The sequence below is a fragment of the Ranitomeya variabilis genome, chromosome 1, assembly GCF_051348905.1.
Source record: "Ranitomeya variabilis isolate aRanVar5 chromosome 1, aRanVar5.hap1, whole genome shotgun sequence".
NCBI lineage: Eukaryota > Metazoa > Chordata > Amphibia > Anura > Dendrobatidae > Ranitomeya > Ranitomeya variabilis.
The window spans coordinates 17,309,810-17,330,921 of NC_135232.1; the positions used below are offsets into that span (position 1 = coordinate 17,309,810).

Sequence of the window (21,112 nt, forward strand, 5' to 3'; positions counted from 1 at the left end):
ATGATGACGCTGAGCAGGGATCGGGAAATAGCTGCACAGTAATGCAAGTCTTGCATAGACCTGCCATTCGCCAGGAACCGCAGCGTGACAGCCAGTCTCTCATCCACAGGGACAGCAGCTCGCATCCTGGTATTTTGCCGCCTGATAGGTTCCACAGCAGCAAGTAGCACATTAAAGGAATCCTCCGACATTCGCAGGTAGTTCCTGAAATCATGCGGGTTCTGCAGTTCCCTTATTAGGCCCATATGGGACAATTGATTCCTCTTCTGCAGCCACTGTCTGGTCCACATGCGGCGCTGTCGCTTAGTACGAGTGTTCCGCGCATGAGCCTCCTGCTGGCGGTGAGCTTCAACCAACAACGCAGCCGCTACAATCACAGGTACATCTGTAGACATGGCAACCTGAAAAAGCAAAAAAAAGAATTAGTACTTATGATTTGCTAAACTGACACAAGACATCCAATACTGTAAGGTAGCGTTCACACATCGCGTATTTGCCGCATATTTTACGTCCGTTAAATACGCAGGGCTAATACGCAGCGTTGACGCAACTGCTGTTCCCCATAGACACCCTTTGTTTGCTAATAACAGTAGTTCACACACTGCATACGAAAAAACGCTGCGTATTTGTACGCAGGTGCGTATTTTTCATACGCAGCATGTCAATTTGTGCAGCATATACGCATCGTATTTCCCATGCTGCCAATGTATTGGGGGAAAATACTGTATTGGGCGCATCATGGAGAGGTGATTTGGCATCCCCCCGCAGTGCGCTGCAGCTGCGCAAAAAGTGGGCTGACTTGCGCTACAAGACCCCACGGCATCTGGCAGAGTTGCAGGCGGAGATAAGGCGTGGCAAGTACCAGTATGGGGGAATCGGGAGACGCACGCTGCCGGGAGGGGGGAATCGGGAGACTCGCGCTCGTGGTTGCCAGCTTGTCCTGGAATTCCTGGACATCCCGTAAAAACATGCCACTTTTTCCTCATGTCCGTATTGTCCGAGAGGAAAATGCGGTGTCCGTGATAAATGGTCAGGTCAGGGGTTCCAGAATCTCCACTAAGATTTAAAATTTTGGGATGTCCGCAATTTTTAGCTATATTGTCCAGAAATCATTTAGGAGGAGGTTGGCAACCCTGCGCGCGCTGCCGGGAGGGGGGAATCAGGAGACGCGTGCTGCCGGGAGGCGCTTCCTAGTGATGCAATACTAAGAGTCCCAGGCCATGCATAGCATTGAACACCAGAGCCCCCAGACAATGCAGAGTATAGCATCACTGGGAAGAGTGATCTCTATTTGCAATATATGTACGTACATTTGGTGACTAAAAATTTCATTTGGCTCCTAACTTTTGCCGCCAATGGCGCCTGGAGCCCTGTACTTTTGGTGTCTAAACATTGCGGATCTTTAATTTTTGTGTAGAGAGACGGCGCCGAGAACAGGGGTCGTCATCTGCCAGCACTGGCACAGAGGGCCCATCATCCGCCACCAGCGGCAGCCCACAGCCCGGGCCGTCACGTTTGTTAACCATCATTCATTGCGAGTTTATTACTGCATACGGGACATTAGAGGGGAGCTGAAATATTGTATACATTACAGATGCAGTTAGGACCAGGCGCGGTAGCACCCCTCCACCATCCTCGACACCTCCCTTCCGCCACTTGCCTTCTTCCCCCGGGTCAGCGGTGTTTTCCCCAGAGGCGAGCAGTGGATCAATTGGTAAGTGACCAAAACTGTGAGCGGTTCCCCACAGCGTGTTCAATTGTTAACCAGATATGTATTTGCTTCCTTAGTCGGTGCGGCACAAGCAAGGGGTTGGGAGGTCAGCAGCTCTTCCGGGGATGAGCAACTGGCGTCCCTTCTCCATAAGTAGACAGAGGGAGGGGTTATCGGTGGGATGTCACATTTGACAGCAAGAAAAAAAAAGGGTGGCTTCACGCACAGCGAGATCGCTGCCAATCTCGCCGCTTAGTGATTATCTCGCTCTGTGTGACAGCGAGCAGCGACGGCGCCCCCTGCTGCGCCGTCACTGCCCGCTGAAGAAAGGTTGTACCGTACATAGCCTATAGCCCCCGTCACAGTCAGCGATGCGGGGAAGACGCCGACAGCAAGCGCCTCGCTGCCGGCATCTTCCCCGTATCGCAGCTGTGGCGCGGCCATACAAGCTGACCGCACGGCAGTGACATCACGGGGTCGCGACGTCACACTTTGCAGGGACGGGACCCCAACGCTCTCGCCCTCTGTGACAGGACCAAATTGAGTGTGTAGTAAATCTCAGGGTATGTTCACACATGCCGTATTTTACATAGTTACATATAGTTAGTAAGGCCGAAAAAAGACATTTGTCCATCCAGTTCAGCCTATATTCCTATATTCCATCATAATAAATCCCCAGATCTACGTCCTTCTACAGAACCTAATAATTGTATGATACAATATTGTTCTGCTCCAGGAAGACATCCAGGCCTCTCTTGAACCCCTCGACTGAGTTCGCCATCACCACCTCCTCAGGCAAGCAATTCCAGATTCTCACTGGCCTAACAGTAAAGAATCCTCTTCTATTTTGGTGGAAAAACCTTCTCTCCTCCAGACGCAGAGAATGCCCCCTTGTGCCCGTCACCTTCCTTGGTATAAACAGATCCTCAGCGAGATATTTGTATTGTCCCCTTATATACTTATACATGGTTATTAGATCGCCCCTCAGTCGTCTTTTTTCTAGACTAAATAATCCTAATTTCGCTAATCTATCTGGGTATTGTAGTTCTCCCATCCCCTATATTAATTTTGTTGCCCTCCTTTGTACTCTCTCTAGTTCCATTATATCCTTCTTGAGCACCGGTGCCCAAAACTGGACACAGTACTCCATGTGCGGTCTAACTAGGGATTTGTACAGAGGCAGTATAATGCTCTCATCATGTGTATCCAGACCTCTTTTAATGCACCCCATGATCCTGTTTGCCTTGGCAGCTGCTGCCTGGCACTGGCTGCTCCAGGTAAGTTTATCATTAACTAGGATCCCCAAGTCCTTCTCCCTGTCAGATTTACCCAGTGGTTTCCCGTTCAGTGTGTAATGGTGATATTGATTCCTTCTTCCCATGTGTATAACCTTACATTTATCATTGTTAAACCTCATCTGCCACCTTTCAGCCCAAGTTTCCAACTTATCCAGATCCATCTGTAGCAGAATACTATCTTCTCTTGTATTAACTGCTTTACATAGTTTTGTATCATCTGCAAATATCAATATTTTACTGTGTAAACCTTCTACCAGATCATTAATGAATATGTTGAAGAGAACAGGTCCCAATACCGACCCCTGCGGTACCCCACTGGTCACAGCGACCCAGTTAGAGACTATACCATTTATAACCACCCTCTGCTTTCTATCACTAAGCCAGTTACTAACCCATTTACACACATTTTCCCCCAGACCAAGCATTCTCATTTTGTGTACCAACCTCTTGTGCGGTACGGTATGAAACGCTTTGGAAAAATCGAGATATACCACGTCCAATGACTCACCGTGGTCCAGCCTATAGCTTACCTCTTCATAAAAACTGATTAGATTGGTTTGACAGGAGCGATTTCTCATAAACCCATGCTGATATGGAGTTAAACAGTTATTCTCATTGAGATAATCCAGAATAACATCCGTCAGAAACCCTTCAAATATTTTACCAACAGTAGAGGTTAGACTTACTGGCCTATAATTTCCAGGTTCACTTTTAGAGCCCTTTTTGAATATTGGCACCACATTTGCTATGCGCCAGTCCTGCGGAACAGACCCCGTCGCTATAGAGTCCCTAAAAATAAGAAATAATGGTTTATCTATTACATTACTTAGTTCTCTTAGTACTCGTGGGTGTATGCCCTCCGGACCCGGAGATTTATCTATTTTAATCTTATTTAGCCGGTTTCGCACCTCTTCTTGGGTTAGATTTGCAGCGTAATCTCCGTCCGTTCTGTACACAGGACAAAAATATAGTTCACACACTGCGTACGAAAATACGCTGCGTATTTGAACGCAAGTGCATATTTGCATACGCAGTATGTGAATTTTAGCCCGGCCAAAAACGCATAGAAATGAGGTACAGCAGTTGCGGATGCTACACGGAGCGTAGAAAACGCTGCAAATGCGCCATGTGTCTACATTCCCTTACTGCTACAGAAACGCCCACCGCGGAAGAGCTGCTGTCCAGGCAGAAGCGCCTGGAGAAGACGTCAGCGCGCCTGCTGGAGGCCGCGACAGATCTTGCACAGCAGGCCAAGCTCCAGGGCGCGCGCTACGCCATCTGTTGGCCCACCGCCGTGGGAGGTATTGATTTTTTTTCCATTTTATTTTATACTTCTTAAAACTTTTATTTTATTGGTTATTTCCTGGAAGTTTTGTTTATTTTTTCATTTTTTTTCTAATAAATGTGTTATTATATTACCGTTATGTTGTGTGCTGATATAATTAACTAGCGGAGCAGGCCAGGGCCAGCCAAGCTAAGGCAGACACAAAAGAGTTGGTTTACCTTTCCATATATTTTACGCAGAAAATGGCTGCCAGCGCAAAAGTGTTTGCTAACCGCCTCCTAAAGTGCCTCCATCTTGTGCGTCCGCTTGCCAGATGCACAAGATGGCTGCCAGAGATGTTTTATACATCATTTTACCAAGTACATAGATAAGCATTGCTGCATAGCCATAACTATACACAGAAGAAACAAACAACAACTCAAAGATATTTCATACCGTTGATGAGCAAGAAAAGATCCGATGAAGACGCCTGCAGTATACTGAGTATGGCGTTTCCGGACAGGATGCTCCCGGGAGAAGAGGATCGTAGCTGGCGGAGGGTTGTTCCGGACAGGACGCTGGAAAGGCAGAACGTGAAGACGCAGCTCGCAAAAAATATGGAAAGACTGAATCGCTGTAGAGTTGCGGTTTATGTTCCGGGACGTCACATCCTAGGTGTCTCCCTGTGGAGAAACAGGCCTATCTGCCTACACTGCAACGCCCCTAGATGTGTGTCGGGTCGGTACACTCCGGCTGTTTGACATGGAGCTATCAACCAGTGAGAACGAGAAGTGAGTCGCCGTTACGTCACTGGATCGCTCCTGCATCGTTCTGGAGTTGCTGTGTTTGACGTCTCTACAGCGACCTAAACAGCGACGCTCCAGCGATCTAGTTTAGGTCGGCTCGTTGTCTATATCGCCGCAGCGTCACTGAGTGTGACGGTACCTTTAGACTGCAGTTCTCACAAAGGTCATGACCTATGTTATCCTGAGCAGGCAGTCTCCAGTCACCCCAGGGGGGATTTCCAGAGCACACACAGAATTGGAAACACTTCACACCTCCTAGTGCCTTTGATGGGAAGATGCCAAATTGCAGCCTGACACTGTATATTTACTCTGAGTAAGAAAGATTACACAAAGAGTGTTCAAAGAAAAATAATGTATTCATTGGTAATAGCCAGGATCCAGTCACAAACCAAGGATTAGAATATTAACCTGAGAGACTGGTCTAGAAATCTGACTCCTGGGTTGACTCTATAAAGTAGGCCTTTACACATAAAAACACGTTCACAGATTGAGGGTCAGCCATATTCATCCCCCTCTCAGGGAGCAGAATGCTTGACTGCAAAGTTTAGATATTTCTGTAAGTTTTCTCCAATTTTTATAACTGGTTTGCATATTTGTATGTCACTTTTTATTTCCATATTTTTATATATTTTATTGTAAGCACTGTACCTTTTCTATTAAAGCTTAAAACTTTAATAAGTTTGAACCTTGTATGCTCTAAAGAATCCATAGCCTTAGAGTGTGTGATCCTGGTGATTGGCAGACAGTAGTAGTAATATTTCCGGGACTCATCGCCCGTGTGTTCGGTGAGTGGTGGCAGCGTGTATGAGCGGGGTGCGTGGACTGTGTCATGGATGACTTATGCTCCATTGCAGCATAGGACAGAGGCTGAATGCTGGACTGAGAGAGGAGATAGATTAACCCTTGTAGGCGCAACCCCAAGTCACGTGCTGAGAAGTAGGTACATGACAGTTAGGATTTATGTGTTGTATTGACAGTCAATTCAATCTCAAAATCTTGTATTTTCTTTACAGGACACTTCTGGTGCTGAACAGCCGGAGCAGTTGAGTGATGATTCTTCCCAGGGTCGTCGGGCCCGAGTTCCTGAGGTAGAAAGACGGCGTGTAAGTAGTCTTGATTGTTTTTGGTTTAACCCCTTAGGGCATGTGCATACGTTGCGGATTCGTGTGTGGATTTTTCCGTGCAGATTCTGAAAAATCCACAGGTAAAACGCTCTGCCGATTACTTGCGGAATTTCTGCGGTTTTTGTGTGGATTTCACATGTGTTTTTACACCTGCGGATTCCAATTTTGGAGCAGGTGTAAAACGCTGTGGATTCCGCACAAAGAATTGAGATGCTGCGAAAAATAAACCGCAGCGTATCCGCTCTGAATTTTCCGCTGCATGTGCACTGCGGATTTGGTTTTACATGGTACTGTACAACGCATGGAAAACTGCTGCGAATCCGCAGCCAAATTCTGAAACGTGTGCACATACCCTTACTGAAATCAGACGTAGTATTACACCAATGTCAGTATCCCCCACTTTTATACGGGCTCCTGTGGTGAGCCCACCTCAAAGCCGGGACATGTCAGCTGTTTTGAACAGCTGTCATGTGCCCGCAATTGGCATGGGAGATTCCCATGCCTATTAACTAGTTAAATGCTGCTCTCAAACTCTGATAGCGGCATTTAACTCGTGCTTCCAACCATTGGGCCAGAAATACACGCACCGCTGACTCTCATGATCAGGGGTCAGCGGTGCGTTGGCATGACAACCAGAGGTCTCCTGTGGTCGGCACTCATAGCAATGCTGTAATTCTACTACATAGGAGCGATCTGAGCATTGCTCCTATGTAGCAGAGCCGATCAGGCTATTGAAGCATGGCGAAAGTAAAAAAAAAAAAAAAAAATTATGAAATGAAATAAAAGTTCAAATCAGCCCCCTTTCGCCCCATTCAAAATAAAACAATATAAAAAATCAAATATACATATTTGATATAGCTGTGTTCAGAATCGCCCGATCTATCAATAAAAAAAAGGATTAATCTGATCGCTAAACAGCGTAGCGAGAAAAAAAATAAAAAAACACCTGAACTACGTTTTTTGATCGCCGCAACGTTGCATGAAAATGCAATAGCGGGCGATCAAAAGAACGTATCTGCACCAAAATGGTGTCATTAAAAATGTCAGCTTGGCGCCCAAAAAAAAAGCCCTCACCCGACCCGAGATCACAAAAAATAGAGACGCTACAGGTCTCGGAAAATTGCTCAATTTTTAAATTTTTTTTGCAAAGCTTGGAATTTTTTTCATTACTTAGATAAAAAAAGAACTTAGACATGTTTGGTGTCTATGAACTCGTAATGACCTGGAGAATCAAAATGGCAGCTCAGTTTTAGCATTTAGTGAACCTAGCAAAAAAGCCAAACAAAAAACAACTGTGGGATTGCACTTTTTTGCAATTTCATCGCACTTGGATTTTTTTTTTCTTTTTTTAGTACATGACATGGTAAAACCAATGGTGACGTTCAACAGTACAACTCGTCCCGCAAAAAATAATCCCTCACGAGAGGAGCGAAAAAAACGCAAAACCGAAAAAAGCTCCGGGGGTTAAGTGTTTCATTATTATTATTATTTATTATTATAGCGCCATTTATTCCATGGCGCTTTACATGTGAGGAGGGGTATACATAATAAAAACAAGTACAATAATCTTAAACAATACAAGTCACAACTGGTACAGGAGGAGAGAGGACCCTGCCCGCGAAGGCTCACAATCTACAAGGGATGGGTGAGGATACAGGAGGAGAGAGGACCCTGCCCGCGAGGGCCCACAATCTACATCTTTTTACATCTTTAAAACTATGACTTATAATTTTTTTGTGTTTCTGTGATGTCTAGGTTCCACAACGTGAGGAAGCCAATACCATCATTGACAATGATCAACTGATTCATCTTGTGAAAGAGCGCGTAGCATTGTGGGACACCAGTCATCGTCAACATTCTGACTCAGTGGTGATTCGACGACTCTGGGAAGAAGTGGCCCGATTGCTCTTGGCTAATTGGGACCGTGCCACCACACAAGTCAGAAAGGATTTTTGTAAGTATTGCAATGCGGCGGTGAACCTGTAAATGTAGGTGCTTGGTTTTACAATTTATTTTTATTTTTTTTCCCCCTTCACAGTGAAGAGCGTAAAAGTCCGTTGGCGATCAATAAAGGACCGCTTCAATAAGGACATGAGAGAGGAGATTAAGGTTCAAAGTTGTGCTGCTCCAAAGTTATCAAAATACAAATACCATCGCATGCTGGCTTTCCTGAGGCCTGCGCTTGCTCATCGAACGTGAGTATCTTTGTGTTGTATTCAATTATCTAACATTTGAATTCTTCAGTTCTACAGAATGTTGGCGTTTTTCATTTATTTTCCACACAGAACCTGCAGCAGCACCACAGAACCTGGATCGTCCTCAGTTGCAGCGGCCCTTCATCGACCAGCCACGGAACGCTCGCAATCATCCACCAGCAATGCAGCAACTGGGCAGGCTTCACAGGCTGGGGAACAGGCAGCCTGTCCATCAGGTTTTCCCCTCTCCCAGCCCTCTTCCACTGCTTTTGTTGGGACTTCTCGTCAGCGGCAGAGGGCCTGGGAGAGGTCAGTCATGCCCGAGTTTATTCACTTAAGCTCAGTCTTCCAGGATGGGATGAAGGTGATTGGAGATAGAATAGACAGTGGGTTCACTCAGGTGAACACACTTTTGCAGGATGTCCACAGACATCTTGACCGCCTGAAAGCCGACCTTCGGAGACCGGTTCACCATTTTTTTCTGCAATAGAGCGGGGCGTGTCGGAAAACCTTACGCCTGAACTCCAGCTGAATTTCATGCTGGCCTGCCAGGCTGCTTACAGCCAGGCATTGCAGCAGTCCCACAGCTACCATCCGCAGGCCGGATTTTACCAGCATGCGAACATTTATTTCCCGACACAGCAACAAGGCCAAGCACAGCATCAGTGGCAGAAGACTGCAGCACCGAACTATCCTGCACCACCACCGCTGGACTTTATGGCAGTTCCCCCAGTTACCAGCATCACTATGCTCCAGAGTGCAGCACCCCTGCAGCATGCAGCATCTCCATCATGCTGCCCAGTCCAGCACCCCTGCAGCATGCAGCATCCACCACGCTGCCGAGTGCAGCACCCCTGCAGCATGCAGCATCCACCACGCTGCCGAGTGCAGTACCACGCCAGCATGCAGCATCCACCACTCTGCCCAGTCCAGCAGCACGCCAGCACACTGCTACAGAGGCCACCACTCCCACTCAGCCAAGCAAGAAACGCAGAGGTACCTACAAAAACCCAACTCCCACTAGTGACTCTGCTCAGCACAGGAAAATGAAGACCCGGAGCAAAAAATGTCGACCATAAAAGGACCCACCACACCCTCACCTCTCAATGTCTCTCTGTTGTCAAATCTGTCTCCACCTTTCCTTGTGTTTCTCTCTTCCAATTTGTCTATCCCTTCCCATGATTCAACTCCCAATGTGTCCAGTCCAACCATGAGCCAATCCTGCAATTTATTGCCCCTTCCCCTGTAACCTTTTCATCGACTCCTACCCCATCATCACAGCTCAACACCCCCAAGGTCCACAATATCTCACCGTCAGACACTGAACATAAACCCAATTGTTGGTTAATAGAAAATAAACAGTTATTTGTTGTTGGTAATGAAAATTTGTATTTTGTTTGCACAGTCCCTGTGTTTTCTTTGTCTATGTGAAAACACACACGTGTATTGTATTGTTGAGTGAAGTAGCAATGGGTGTTTCACTGGAGGTGTTTTATTAGTAGTAAAGTTAGCAAACATTACAGGTACATTTACAAGTGTAATAAATCATATCGTCTTGCCATGCCACACGTCTAATATCCAAAACAAAGTAAGCAAGAAACATCCCTCATCTGGGCAACTTCCACTGTAGTCCTCCAAGGGTGATCACGATAATCCTGCAAAGTGCTAGCAACTGATTCGTCAAGTTCTAATTGTTGTCGCTCTTTTGCCAGGATGTAATAGTGCATAACACACACTTTGATAACATCATCAATTTTCTCAGTTTTTAGATTGATTGGTATTCCCAAAATGCGCCATTTTGCTGCGAGCAAACCAAAGGCACACTCCACAGTTCTTCGTGCCCTTGTCAGTCGGTAGTTGAAAATCCTTTTGGTGTGATTCGAGTCCCGACTTGAGTACGGTTTTATGAGGTTGGCACGCATTTGAAAGGCCTCATCCCCAATCTCAACAAACGGCATTGGCGGTCCTTCAGTGTTCGGAAGAGGTTGTGGCGGTGAAAAATATAAATTATTACCATACAAACGTTTGCCCATGTCAGATTTTTTGAAAGTCTGTGAGTCATTTCCTTGTCCAAATGAGCCAACGGCAACAAATCAACATTCAGCATCTTCTATCACCATGAGAACAATCGAAAAGTAATTTTTGTAATTGAAATACTTTGATCCACTTCCAGCAGGTTTCATAATCCGAATGTGTTTGCCGTCCACAGCCCCCAAACAGTTTTGAAAATTACAGATTTCCTGGAATTTTGCAGCATTTTCCAGCTACAGTTCAGTTGTTGGTTGGGGGAGGAATTTTTCACGCAGAACGTCACATAAAGCATGGCAGGTGTCTCCAACAATCCCAGAAAGGGTGGACACTCCAATCCGAAATTGAAAATGTAGAGATTGATAAGGTCTCTCCAGTAGCCAGGAATCTGTAGAACAGAAAATGGGGAAAAAAAAGTAACTACATGGCTTTTATAACAATAACGGCATGTTTGTTTTTCAAAATTACGTACCTCAGGGTCACCAACAGACATTCCTCAGCAGGAATTGCTCAACATAGTTGTGTGTCCTGCCTGGTGATGGATCCTCGGACACGTTGCAGCAATTCATCGAAACTCTGTTCAGACATCCTCGTGTAGTCAAAAAACTCAGGGTTTTCACGCAGCTCTGTGTACAACGAGTAGTAGGCTCCATGGCTCTCTCGGACTTCAATCGTGCTGTTGCCAGTAGCGACGACGACGTCTTTAGTCTTTCTCTTCTTTCTTCTTCACAAGCCACAGCAAAGGCAAAAGCCAATTTCAATTCCAAATCCAGGTTACGATAGAAGCTCTCCATGCCAAGATCCATCTTGCAGCTGGATACAGCAGCAAAAGATGAGGATTTCATCTGTGTAGGGTCTATGTATACAGAATCCCCATGACACATGCCCATTGTATGTGGGTTTTGTCAAGGAAATTCTGGAACAGCATTTGCCGCATACCAAAATTCATGGAAATTTCGAACGCATGCGCAGAAACAACGCAAACGCATGTGCATGCAGCATTTTTTGGCGTCATGTGTAGGCTGATGTGGATTAAAAACGCAGCGTAACCATGCGTTTTGGCATGCGTTTGCGCATGCAGATTATACGCTGTGTACTTAGCCTAGGTGCACTGAACAATCAATTAGGCTGTCATTGTTCTCGGCAGCACGAATCCTGACGTGTTTTCGATGCGTCCTTCATCAGGGTCCTTTATTGGCTCATGGTCCCCCTATCCATCTCCTCCATACATACAAGTGATTGATCATGTGCACCTGATACATTGGGCATGTGCAGTATAACTTTATATTGCACTTTATTCATCACAGGCCTAGGGCAGGGGTCCCCAACCTGTAGCTCGGGAGCCACATGTGGCTCGCGGTCCCATGAATTGTCTTTCTGTCTATCAACTTGGTGCATTAGCTCCAGTTATAACAAACAGGTATGAAGAGCACATCTGAAAATTGATAATTTTGTGAGCAGCCCTACACAGAAGAGCAGATCTGGATGCATATATCCTGGTCTTGGGGGTTTTGAGATGATTTAAGTGGTATGCTGGAGACAAGATGACACCACCTGTCAGAGGAGGTGTTTGAAGTTGGATGTGACCGTGTCTTGGGAGTGCTTTATATGAGAACACTGAATGGGGGGTATTGTAGGAACCCCTGGATCTTTGTATACTGCTTTGGCTTGGTTGATTTTTATGGTAAAGCTTTGGTTACCATTATGCCTGTAATAGGGGCTTTAGTTGCCACTAATGGGGGGGGGGGGTTGGCTGGAGCTGAATGTGGTTCATGACCCTCTCTCAAGGCTGGATGTGGCTCGTGACCCTCTGTCAGAGCTGAATGTAGCTCTCAAAATCAGAAACGTTGGAGACCTCTGCCCTAGGGTATGTGCAATGTATGATATCACATTATTTGTTCCATAGGCATGGTTAGAGTACTTTTGTAGCCAGTTTGATTTGTGGCTTTCATGTTTTGTTCCAATATTAACATAGTGTATACTATACCTGACGTGTCCGGCAGCCATAATTGTTCTACAGAACCTTGAATGGTCCAATGTCTATTTTTTTGTGTCTGCTCTGTTTTCCTTGCCACCACATACCCAATCTATAAAAATAAAGGTCTTTTATTATATATCTTCCGTGCTTAGACTCTTCAGTCGGGTTTCTAATTGGTTGTTTCGTTGCGATTTGTCTAGTCATACTTATTTTTAGATGTACATGTATCACTTTGAGGGTGATTTACTTTAATTATTGTGTACACATGTTTACATGTATAGGTCCTGCTTATTCTTTGCAGCCTTTGTTTATCCACTGATATAGTTACAGCTGTTAGTGGTCGTAACTAGTGATGAGTGAGTACCATTGTTGCTCGGGTCTCCCGAGCATACTTGCGTGATCTCCGAGTATTTGGGTGTGCTCGGAGATTTGGTTTTCGTAGCCTCAGCTGCATGATTTATGGCTTCTGGACAGCCTGAATACATGTGGGAATTTCTTAACAAACCGGCATTCCTCACATGTATTCAGCCTGGCTAGCAGCCATAAATAATGCAGCTGAGGCTACGAAAACAAATTCATACGAGCAGTTACAAATACTCGGATATCACCTGAACATGTTTGGGGAGACCCGAGCAACGAGTACACTCGCTCATCACTAGTCGTAACCATTGATAGATAAGGTCCTGCAATGCCTGCACATAAGGAAAGAGACAGTGAATTACAAAAAGTATACTAGATTTCTAATTGGCCGTATTTGCTAATATTATTACACCTACTGTATATTGGGATAGGATCTTGGAGATGGGAATATCCCTATAAGTGTGAGATGAAGGGGGACGGTTTAGAGAACCGGAGCTGTGGAGGAGAGAGAACTAATGAGGACAATATCCTGAATGTGAAAAAGGTTCAAACTAGGTCAGTCCAACGTATATCTGAACTGGTTACTGAGACAGACGACCTAGAAGACCGGATGAGGAGGAATAAACTGAGAATAATAGGAATCCCGGATGGAAAATACAGAAGGGAATTCTCCCACTGAATTCATGGAACACTGGCTTAAAAATTATTGATGTTCTTACACCTTTATTTGCTATTGTACGTGCGCACCGGGTTCCTTCAAGACCCTCACCCCCTGGACATCCCCCTTGCCCAATGATATCCGTGATTCAGGACTATAGAGACCGTGATACCATTTTAAGACGAGCAAAAGACATACAGGACCTGTATATAAACGGGAGCAAAGTATCAATTTTTCTGGTTTTCTCCGCGGAAGTTCAAAAATGGAAGTGAAAAAGCGGCGGAGGAATCTAAACCTGTCTTATTCTATGTTGTATCCGGCACGACCAAGGGTTGATGCTTTAGATGAATCTAATTTCTTTACGGAAGCAGAGGAGGTCATGACATGGCTAGACCAGCACTAAGGACAGCTACAAATGACAGCCACGGAAATCCAGCAGATCCGGAAAAGAGGACTGCTAGGAGAATATATGATGGCCCTACGAGGGTTTCTTACATTTTTTCCCTTTTAGTGGGGGAAATTTCTTCACGGGATTGTTCGGTTGATGGTTACATTTAGTATTATGGGATGATTTGTCATCTTATTGAAACTTAACGTTCATTTGTTCTAAATTCAATGTTAAAACTCTTTGGTAAGATGGTAGCAGAGGGGCAATGTAAGAATGGGAGCCTTTTGATATATGATGGGAGTTTTTTCATCCGTGTTGGGAGTAGACTCGCCCACTCTCTTAGCGGGAGAGGGAGATCGTACTTCTTGCACTTTTATGTGGGTGACGGGAGGGGTTGAGGTTTGGGAACTTTGATTTATCCCATTCTTTGTTGTCTTATTTCATTTCAAAATATTGAATAGTTAAAATTCAGAAAATGCACCAAACACCTTAATAGACAGTAGGATCCTGGTTAAATCTTACGATGTCAGGAACAATTGAAATTCTAAGTTGGAAAGTCAAAGGTCTCCTAGACGGGGTAAAAAGAGATGCAGTTTTTCAGTATATTCAGTCCTATAGCGCTTCCATAATGTCTTCAGGAAACATGCCTTAAAAAAGAGAGAACATCCGTGGTTAATAAGAGATGGATGCCGGCAAGCCATCACTATATTCTCATCATATTCTAGAGGAGTCTACATTGATTCACTCGGCGGTCCCATTTTAGCTAATATATGATAATGCAGATATAGACGAACAGTTTGCATATCTGACATGTAGGTTATTTGATTCGGTGATTTCTATTGCTTCAGTGTACGTCCCACCTCCATGCAGCGGTAGGGTTATTAGCACAGCATCAGGGTACACCTCTGCCGATTTATAGGCAATGTCAATAATATTATTGGTGGTCACTGGGACAAGGGAAGGCATGAGATCAGGGAACAATATAACCCCCTTTGGGTCATTATTAAAGAGCTGCCGCTGACAGATCTGTGGAGAAGCAGGTTTCCTAAGGTCTAGCATTATTCCTGCTATTCTACAACTCCTACCTCCCTTTCACACATTGACCTAGCTCTGGGTAACTCCTTGATGGATGGGCTGCTTTGGGACATTCAATACTTACCGAGGGTCATCTCAGACCAAGGTCCACTTCGTGTATCACTTTCACTGGCCAGTGAAGGCTATAAATGCTTTCTGGCTGCCAATTATAAATGTAGATAAGATATCTTCCAATTTGAAAGAGTTTTTCCAATGTAATGATTGGGCAGGGTCTGCTTCGGTGGTGTTGGAGACCATGAAAACCTTGTTTGAAGGGTCTATTCATTAAAGAGATAGCTGGGAGTGAAATGAAAAGCATAAAAGATCAGGCGGTCTTCCAGGAACTCAGAAACGCTGAAATCCTTTTGGTAGAAAGTCCTTCACCCACTCAAAACTGGTGGAAAGACGCCCAAACACTTGTTAACCAAACTCTTTTACAAAAATAAACAGAACAAAAAAGGGTCTTTCAAAAAGAGACCTTTTTTAGGAAGGGATTCCTCTTAGTTCTAGTCTATATTCAGATAATGGCATCTTGGTAAATTCTACAGTTGAGATTTCAGACGTTTCATTCCCATTCTATAAAAATATTAATAATCTTTATATAGTGCCAACATATTCCACAGCGCTTTACAGTTTAACAGTTTCAAAACACAAGTCATAAGTAACAACGTTAACAATACAACAATTAAAGCAAAATTTAGACAACCCTGCTCGTGAGAGCTTACAGTCTACAATGCGGTGGGGGAGATACAAAGTACAGGTGTGTATTTACAATGATGGTCCAGCCATCTTGAGGGAGTGGGGGATAGTGAATGGGCTACACATGCACATTTCCACATAAAATGACTTTGAATACGATACAATAAAATTTATTGATCCCGAGGGAAATTATGGTATTACATTATTAGTGAGTGTGATAGGCCTCTCTGAACAAATGCGTTTTGAGGGAGTGCCTACAACTATACAGATTGTGGATAGTTCTAATTTCTTGGGGTAGAGCACTCCAGAGCATTGGCGCAGCACGGGGGAAGTCTTGGAGATGGGAGTGGGAGGTACGGATTAGTGCAGTGGTTAGTTGAAGGTGGTTTGCAGAGCGCAGTGTTCGGTTAGGCCAATAGACAGAAATGAGGGAGGATGTAAAGGGGTGCCACACTGTGGAGAGCTTTGTGGGTGAGAACAATGACTTTGAATTGGATCCTATAATGAATGTGCAGCCAGTGTAATGACTGGCGAAGAGGGGACACGTCTCAGTACTGATTAGCCAGGTAGATGACCCTGGCTGCTACATTAAGTATAGATTGGAGAGGGAAAAGTCGAGTAACGAGAAGGCAAATTAATAGGGCAACGCAGTAGTCCAGGCGGGAGTGGATCAGAAAGTTCCTAGATTAGGAGTGAATGTTTTGTTGTCCTCTGATTTGGGTCTGGTTCTGTTATGAGTCCTCAGTTGTTGATACCTTTTAATGGCTAACAGAACCAGACAACAAAAAGAGGACAACAAAACATTCACTCCTAATCTAGGAACTTTCCAATATTTATGGACACAACTGTATATCTCTCCCATAATGACAGTTCTGTGCTGTGTTGTGTATAAATGTGATTCTTCAGAATTTGCTTTAGTCTGTGCCTGATGAAGAGACCTGTGTAGTCTCGAAAGCTTGCAATTTGTTACCATCTTTTCAGATAGCCATTAAAAGGTATCAGCCACTGAGGACTCTCAATTCTAAAGGTTCTTAACGTATATTTGAAGTGGATGAACTCTTCCGGTGTGCGGGTTTTCCTCCATAAGCGTTCAGGACTCCCAGAGCATCACTGGAGAAATCACGTTTGCGATGTGAGTCAGGGCTGTTTCACTCTGTGTTTGGAGGATCTGAGGGGCACTATTTGCTCAAGAGGGCTTCTGAGGGTGTCATTGTAGTGGTGTACAGCCAGATCAGGACCGGAAAAAGATTGGGGACAATGGTCAATGGCTTGTAGATTTCTGAATGTGTGGTAGGTAGGAGTGTGCTGGGGTGGGCGAGGAATTGTGAGTGTGAAGGAGAGAATGTTATGGTCAGGGAGGAAGCGGTGAGTTTAGGTAGGAGATTGAACAGAGCTGGACAAAGATCAGGTTAAGGGTGTTACCTGTTAGGATCCGGTGACTGGAGCCGCATGAAACTTTCTCTGAAGTAGGTGGAACCTGTACTGACCGCAAACCCTGAACTAACACCGCAACTAGAAGTAGCCGTGGGGTGTGCCTAACAAACCCTAGACACCTCGACACAGCCGGAGGACTAAATACCCCTATAGATAGAAATAGGAATACTATCTTGCCTCAGAGCAGACCCCCAAAGGATAGGCAGCCCCCCACGAATATTGACTGAGTAGGAGAGGAAAGACACGCAGGCAGAAAACAATTCAGCAAAAGAGGCCACTCTAGCTAAATAGGGAAAGATCGGACAGAATACTAAGCGGTCAGTATTAAAATCCTTCCAAAAATATCCACAGCAGATAATACAAAAAGTTCCACAATCTAAAGGTACCTTCACACGAAACGACATTATAACGATATCGCTAGCAATCCGTGACGTTGCAGCGTCCTCGCTAGCGATATCGTTTCGTTTGACACGCAGCAGCGATCAGGATCCTGCTGTGATGTCGCTGGTCGCTGAATAAAGTCCAGAACTTTATTTGGTCGTCCGATCGCTGTGTATCGTTGTGTTTGAAAGCAAAAGCAACGATACCAGCGATATTTTACACTGGTAACCAGGGTAAACATCGGGTTACTAAGCGCAGGGCCGCGCTTAGTTACCCGATGTTTACCCTGGTTACTAGCGTAAAATGTAAAAAAAAACAAACAGCACATACTCACATTGCGTCCCCTGCAGTCTGCTTCCTGCTCTGACTCAGCGCCGCAAAGTGAAAGTGAAAGCAGCACAGCGGTGACGTCACCGCTCTGCTCTCACTGTACGGCGCTCAGTCAGTCAGGAAGTGGACGCAGGGGGACGTGAATGTAAGTATGTGCTGTTTGTTTTTTTTAGATTTTACGCTGGTAACCAGGGTAAACATCGGGTTACTAAGCGCGGCCCTGCGCTTAGTTACCCGATGTTTACCCTGGTTACCAGGGGACCTCGGCATAGTTGATCGCTGGAGAGCGGTCTGTGTGACAGCTCCCCAGCGACCAAACAGCGACGCTGCAGCGATCGACATCGTTGTCGCTATCGCTGCAGCGTCGCTTCGTGTGAAGGTACCTTAACTAAAGACATGGAATGTATGTCTGCAACGCCAGAGAATCGAACAAGACTGAGAAGATACTGACACAATCTAAGCTGGACAAAAAAACAATAGCACTGAATTATTAAGCACACAGCATGTGTGCCAAAGAAACAAAAACCAGACACTTATCTTTGCTGATTAGGTAGCAAGGCAGGGAACCAAGCAAGGACCAACAACTCCAAAAACAATGGACAACTGGCAAGGACTAATGAATCCTGCACGCCTAAATACCCCAGTCAGAACTGCAATCAGCCGATACACCTGACCAGGACTGCAACTCAGGGACAACTGCATTACCACCTACAACCACCGGAGGGAGCTCAAAAGCAGAATTCACAACAGTTACCGTCCTTGTGTGTCTCAGAGGTTGAGAGCTCTGAGAGGCTGAGAGAAATTGTTAAAGGGAACCTGTCACCTGAATTTGGCAGGACCGGTTTTCGGTCATATGGGCGGGGTTTTCAGGTGTTTGACTCACCCTTTCCTTACGCGCTGGCTGCAATATTGGATTGAAGTTCATTCTCTGTCCTCCGTAGTACACGCCTGCGCAAGGCAAGATTGCCTTGTGCAGGCATGTACTACGGAGGACAGAGAATACTGATTACAATGATACCTGGTGATGAAATCCGTCTTGTGGTTCTTTTTTAATCTTTATTTTCAGTTAATGATATGCTCGTGGTCTGGGGCGGCCTGTGGACGGGGCTGCTGGCAGCCTGTGTGGGTCTTCATGTGATGCTCTGATTAGCTATTCATAATGCGAGCATATCATTAACTCAAAACTACAAATAAAGACTAAAGAACAACCACAATACGGATTTCATCGCCAGGTATCAGTGTAATCAGTATAACGACGCCGACCTGACACTGTAGTCACTGAGCACAATCCTGCTGACAGCGGCACTTTAAGGGTATGTGCACACGTCAGGATTTCTTGCACAAATTTTCCTGACAAAATCTGGAAATTTTTGCCAGAAATCCGCATGCTGGTTTTTTTTTTTTGCGGATTTCTTGCGTTTTTCTCCTGACACTCCAAAATCATGCGAAAACCGCAAAAATAATGAACATGTTGCTTCTTTTTCCGGATTGCGTGGGTTTTTTTGCGGAAAAAAACGCAACATTTGCACAAAAAATGCGGAATGCATTTTAAATGATAGGATGCTTAATGTATGTGTTTTTTTGTGCAGAATTATAGCGTTTTTATTGGGGAAATCTGCAAATAAAGCTAAAATTCCTGAAGAAATCCTGATGTGTGCACATACCCTAAGTCTTATTAAACACCAGAGAATGCACAATGGAGAGAAGCCTTAATCATGTGCCAAATGTGGGAAATAACCCAAATCTTCTTAGGCCAGGTTCTCATCATCAGCTTTTTGATGTTGCAGATTCTGCACCCATTAATTAAGATAGGATTCTTGCATTTTTTTAAAAAATCTGCACCGCCAAAAGCTCATCCTTGGAACATACAGTAGCTTTAGACATAAAAGAACTCAAAAAGAGAACTGCCAGATTTATACAGAAAGCAGAATTTGTTTCACAGGAGAGAATTCACAGAGCGGAGAAGCCGTACTCCTGTAATCTATGGGAAGTGTTTTTGACAGTGAAATCAGATATTGCTAAAGAGTAATTAAACATGACATTTATATATAGACATAAATATATATTTATATATATGTATTTGCGTTCCCTTTCAATCATTTGCATATCAGTGGGCGTCCGGGTCCTTAGACCATCACTGATGGGTAACTATCCCTTGAGAGGTGACAGGAGGGCATAGTTCCTGCCCGCACACGGAGCCTATGCTTTCTCGAGTCAATATCCCACTTTGTGTGTGCACTTAGACACGTGCGCTCTAGTCTAATTAATTGTGCGCCTCATTAACGTGTTTTTGAGCAGTTGGTGGAAGTGTCCTGAACCCAACTGATCAGCTTGCAGTTAAAAGGACACTCAAACATAAAAGTTACAAAAGTTTAGTTGCTCTATAACTACAGACACATTCAGACTCCAAACAGGAAAGGTACAGATGCTTTTTTATTACCGTCTCTGCATGGCCGTATTTAGAGTTTATGCCGCCCTAGGCACTTTTCGTGCTGCCTCCCCCATTGGCGAGTATGACTAATGCAGACACTATCGGCAGTGACTTAGGCTACTTTCATATCAGCAATTTTTGACATTTGCGGCAGATCCGGCAGTTTTTCCGCATCCTTAACGGATCACTTATGACAACACTGTGTTCGGCCTCATTCATTCCCTATGGGACTTGCGGCACTTGCGGTTTTCCTGCGATCCGGCAAATGCGGTACTTGCAGCAACAGGAAAAAAAAATGCTGCTAGCAGTGTTTTTTTTGTCTCACCTCAAGTGCCGCACATGTCCGCAAGTCCCATAGGGAATGAATGAGGCCGAACGCAGAGTTGCCGGCCCGTAAGTGATATGTTACGCGGCAGTTGCGGAAATACTGCAGTATCTGCCGCGAACGGAGAAAATCGCTGATGTGAAAGTAGCCGTAGCAAACCTTTCCATTAGTTGTCATGTGAGAATCTGGTGGATCTCATACACCGTACATGGTCAGTTGATTCTGCCACGGTTGCAAGGTTTGGCTGACAGATTTTTAAGGGGAACCTGTCAGTCAATTCATACTACCAACACCACGGGCAGCATCACTCAGACTGCAAACAGGGACGTTTATCTGTGCAATGCTCGGGCGTTTCACAGAGAATAGTGTGAAGAGCTGGATGGGTAATTTAGTGAGAGAACGGACTAGTCTGGTGCTATCGTCTGTGGGCTTCTCACTCCATGTCTCTAGATCATGGGTGGGCAATTTATTTTCCAGAGGGGCCAGATGAAAGACCATGACTGTTGTGGAGGCCGAACCAATAGCATGAAAATAATTCTACTCAATATTAATTGTATCACTTAATACTGAGCAGAATTAAGCATGCCGATACCCCCATATATATCTTTAAACCCCCCACAGCCCCTTA

The 21,112-nt window shown here is 44.9% G+C and overlaps 1 protein-coding gene across 1 annotated transcript in view; it reads left to right on the forward strand.

Moving 5' to 3' along the window:
• Positions 1-9,775, forward strand: part of LOC143793567 (uncharacterized) — a 222,596-nt gene extending 212,821 nt beyond the window's left edge. The window contains exons 11-14 of the mRNA XM_077280641.1: positions 6,093-6,182; positions 7,959-8,157; positions 8,242-8,398; positions 8,489-9,775. Of these exons, the coding sequence (XP_077136756.1) occupies positions 6,093-6,182; positions 7,959-8,157; positions 8,242-8,398; positions 8,489-8,888 (846 nt within the window). The 3' untranslated portion in view covers positions 8,889-9,775. The remainder of the gene's footprint in view (positions 1-6,092; positions 6,183-7,958; positions 8,158-8,241; positions 8,399-8,488) is intronic.
• Positions 9,776-21,112: the final 11,337 nt, after the last annotated feature.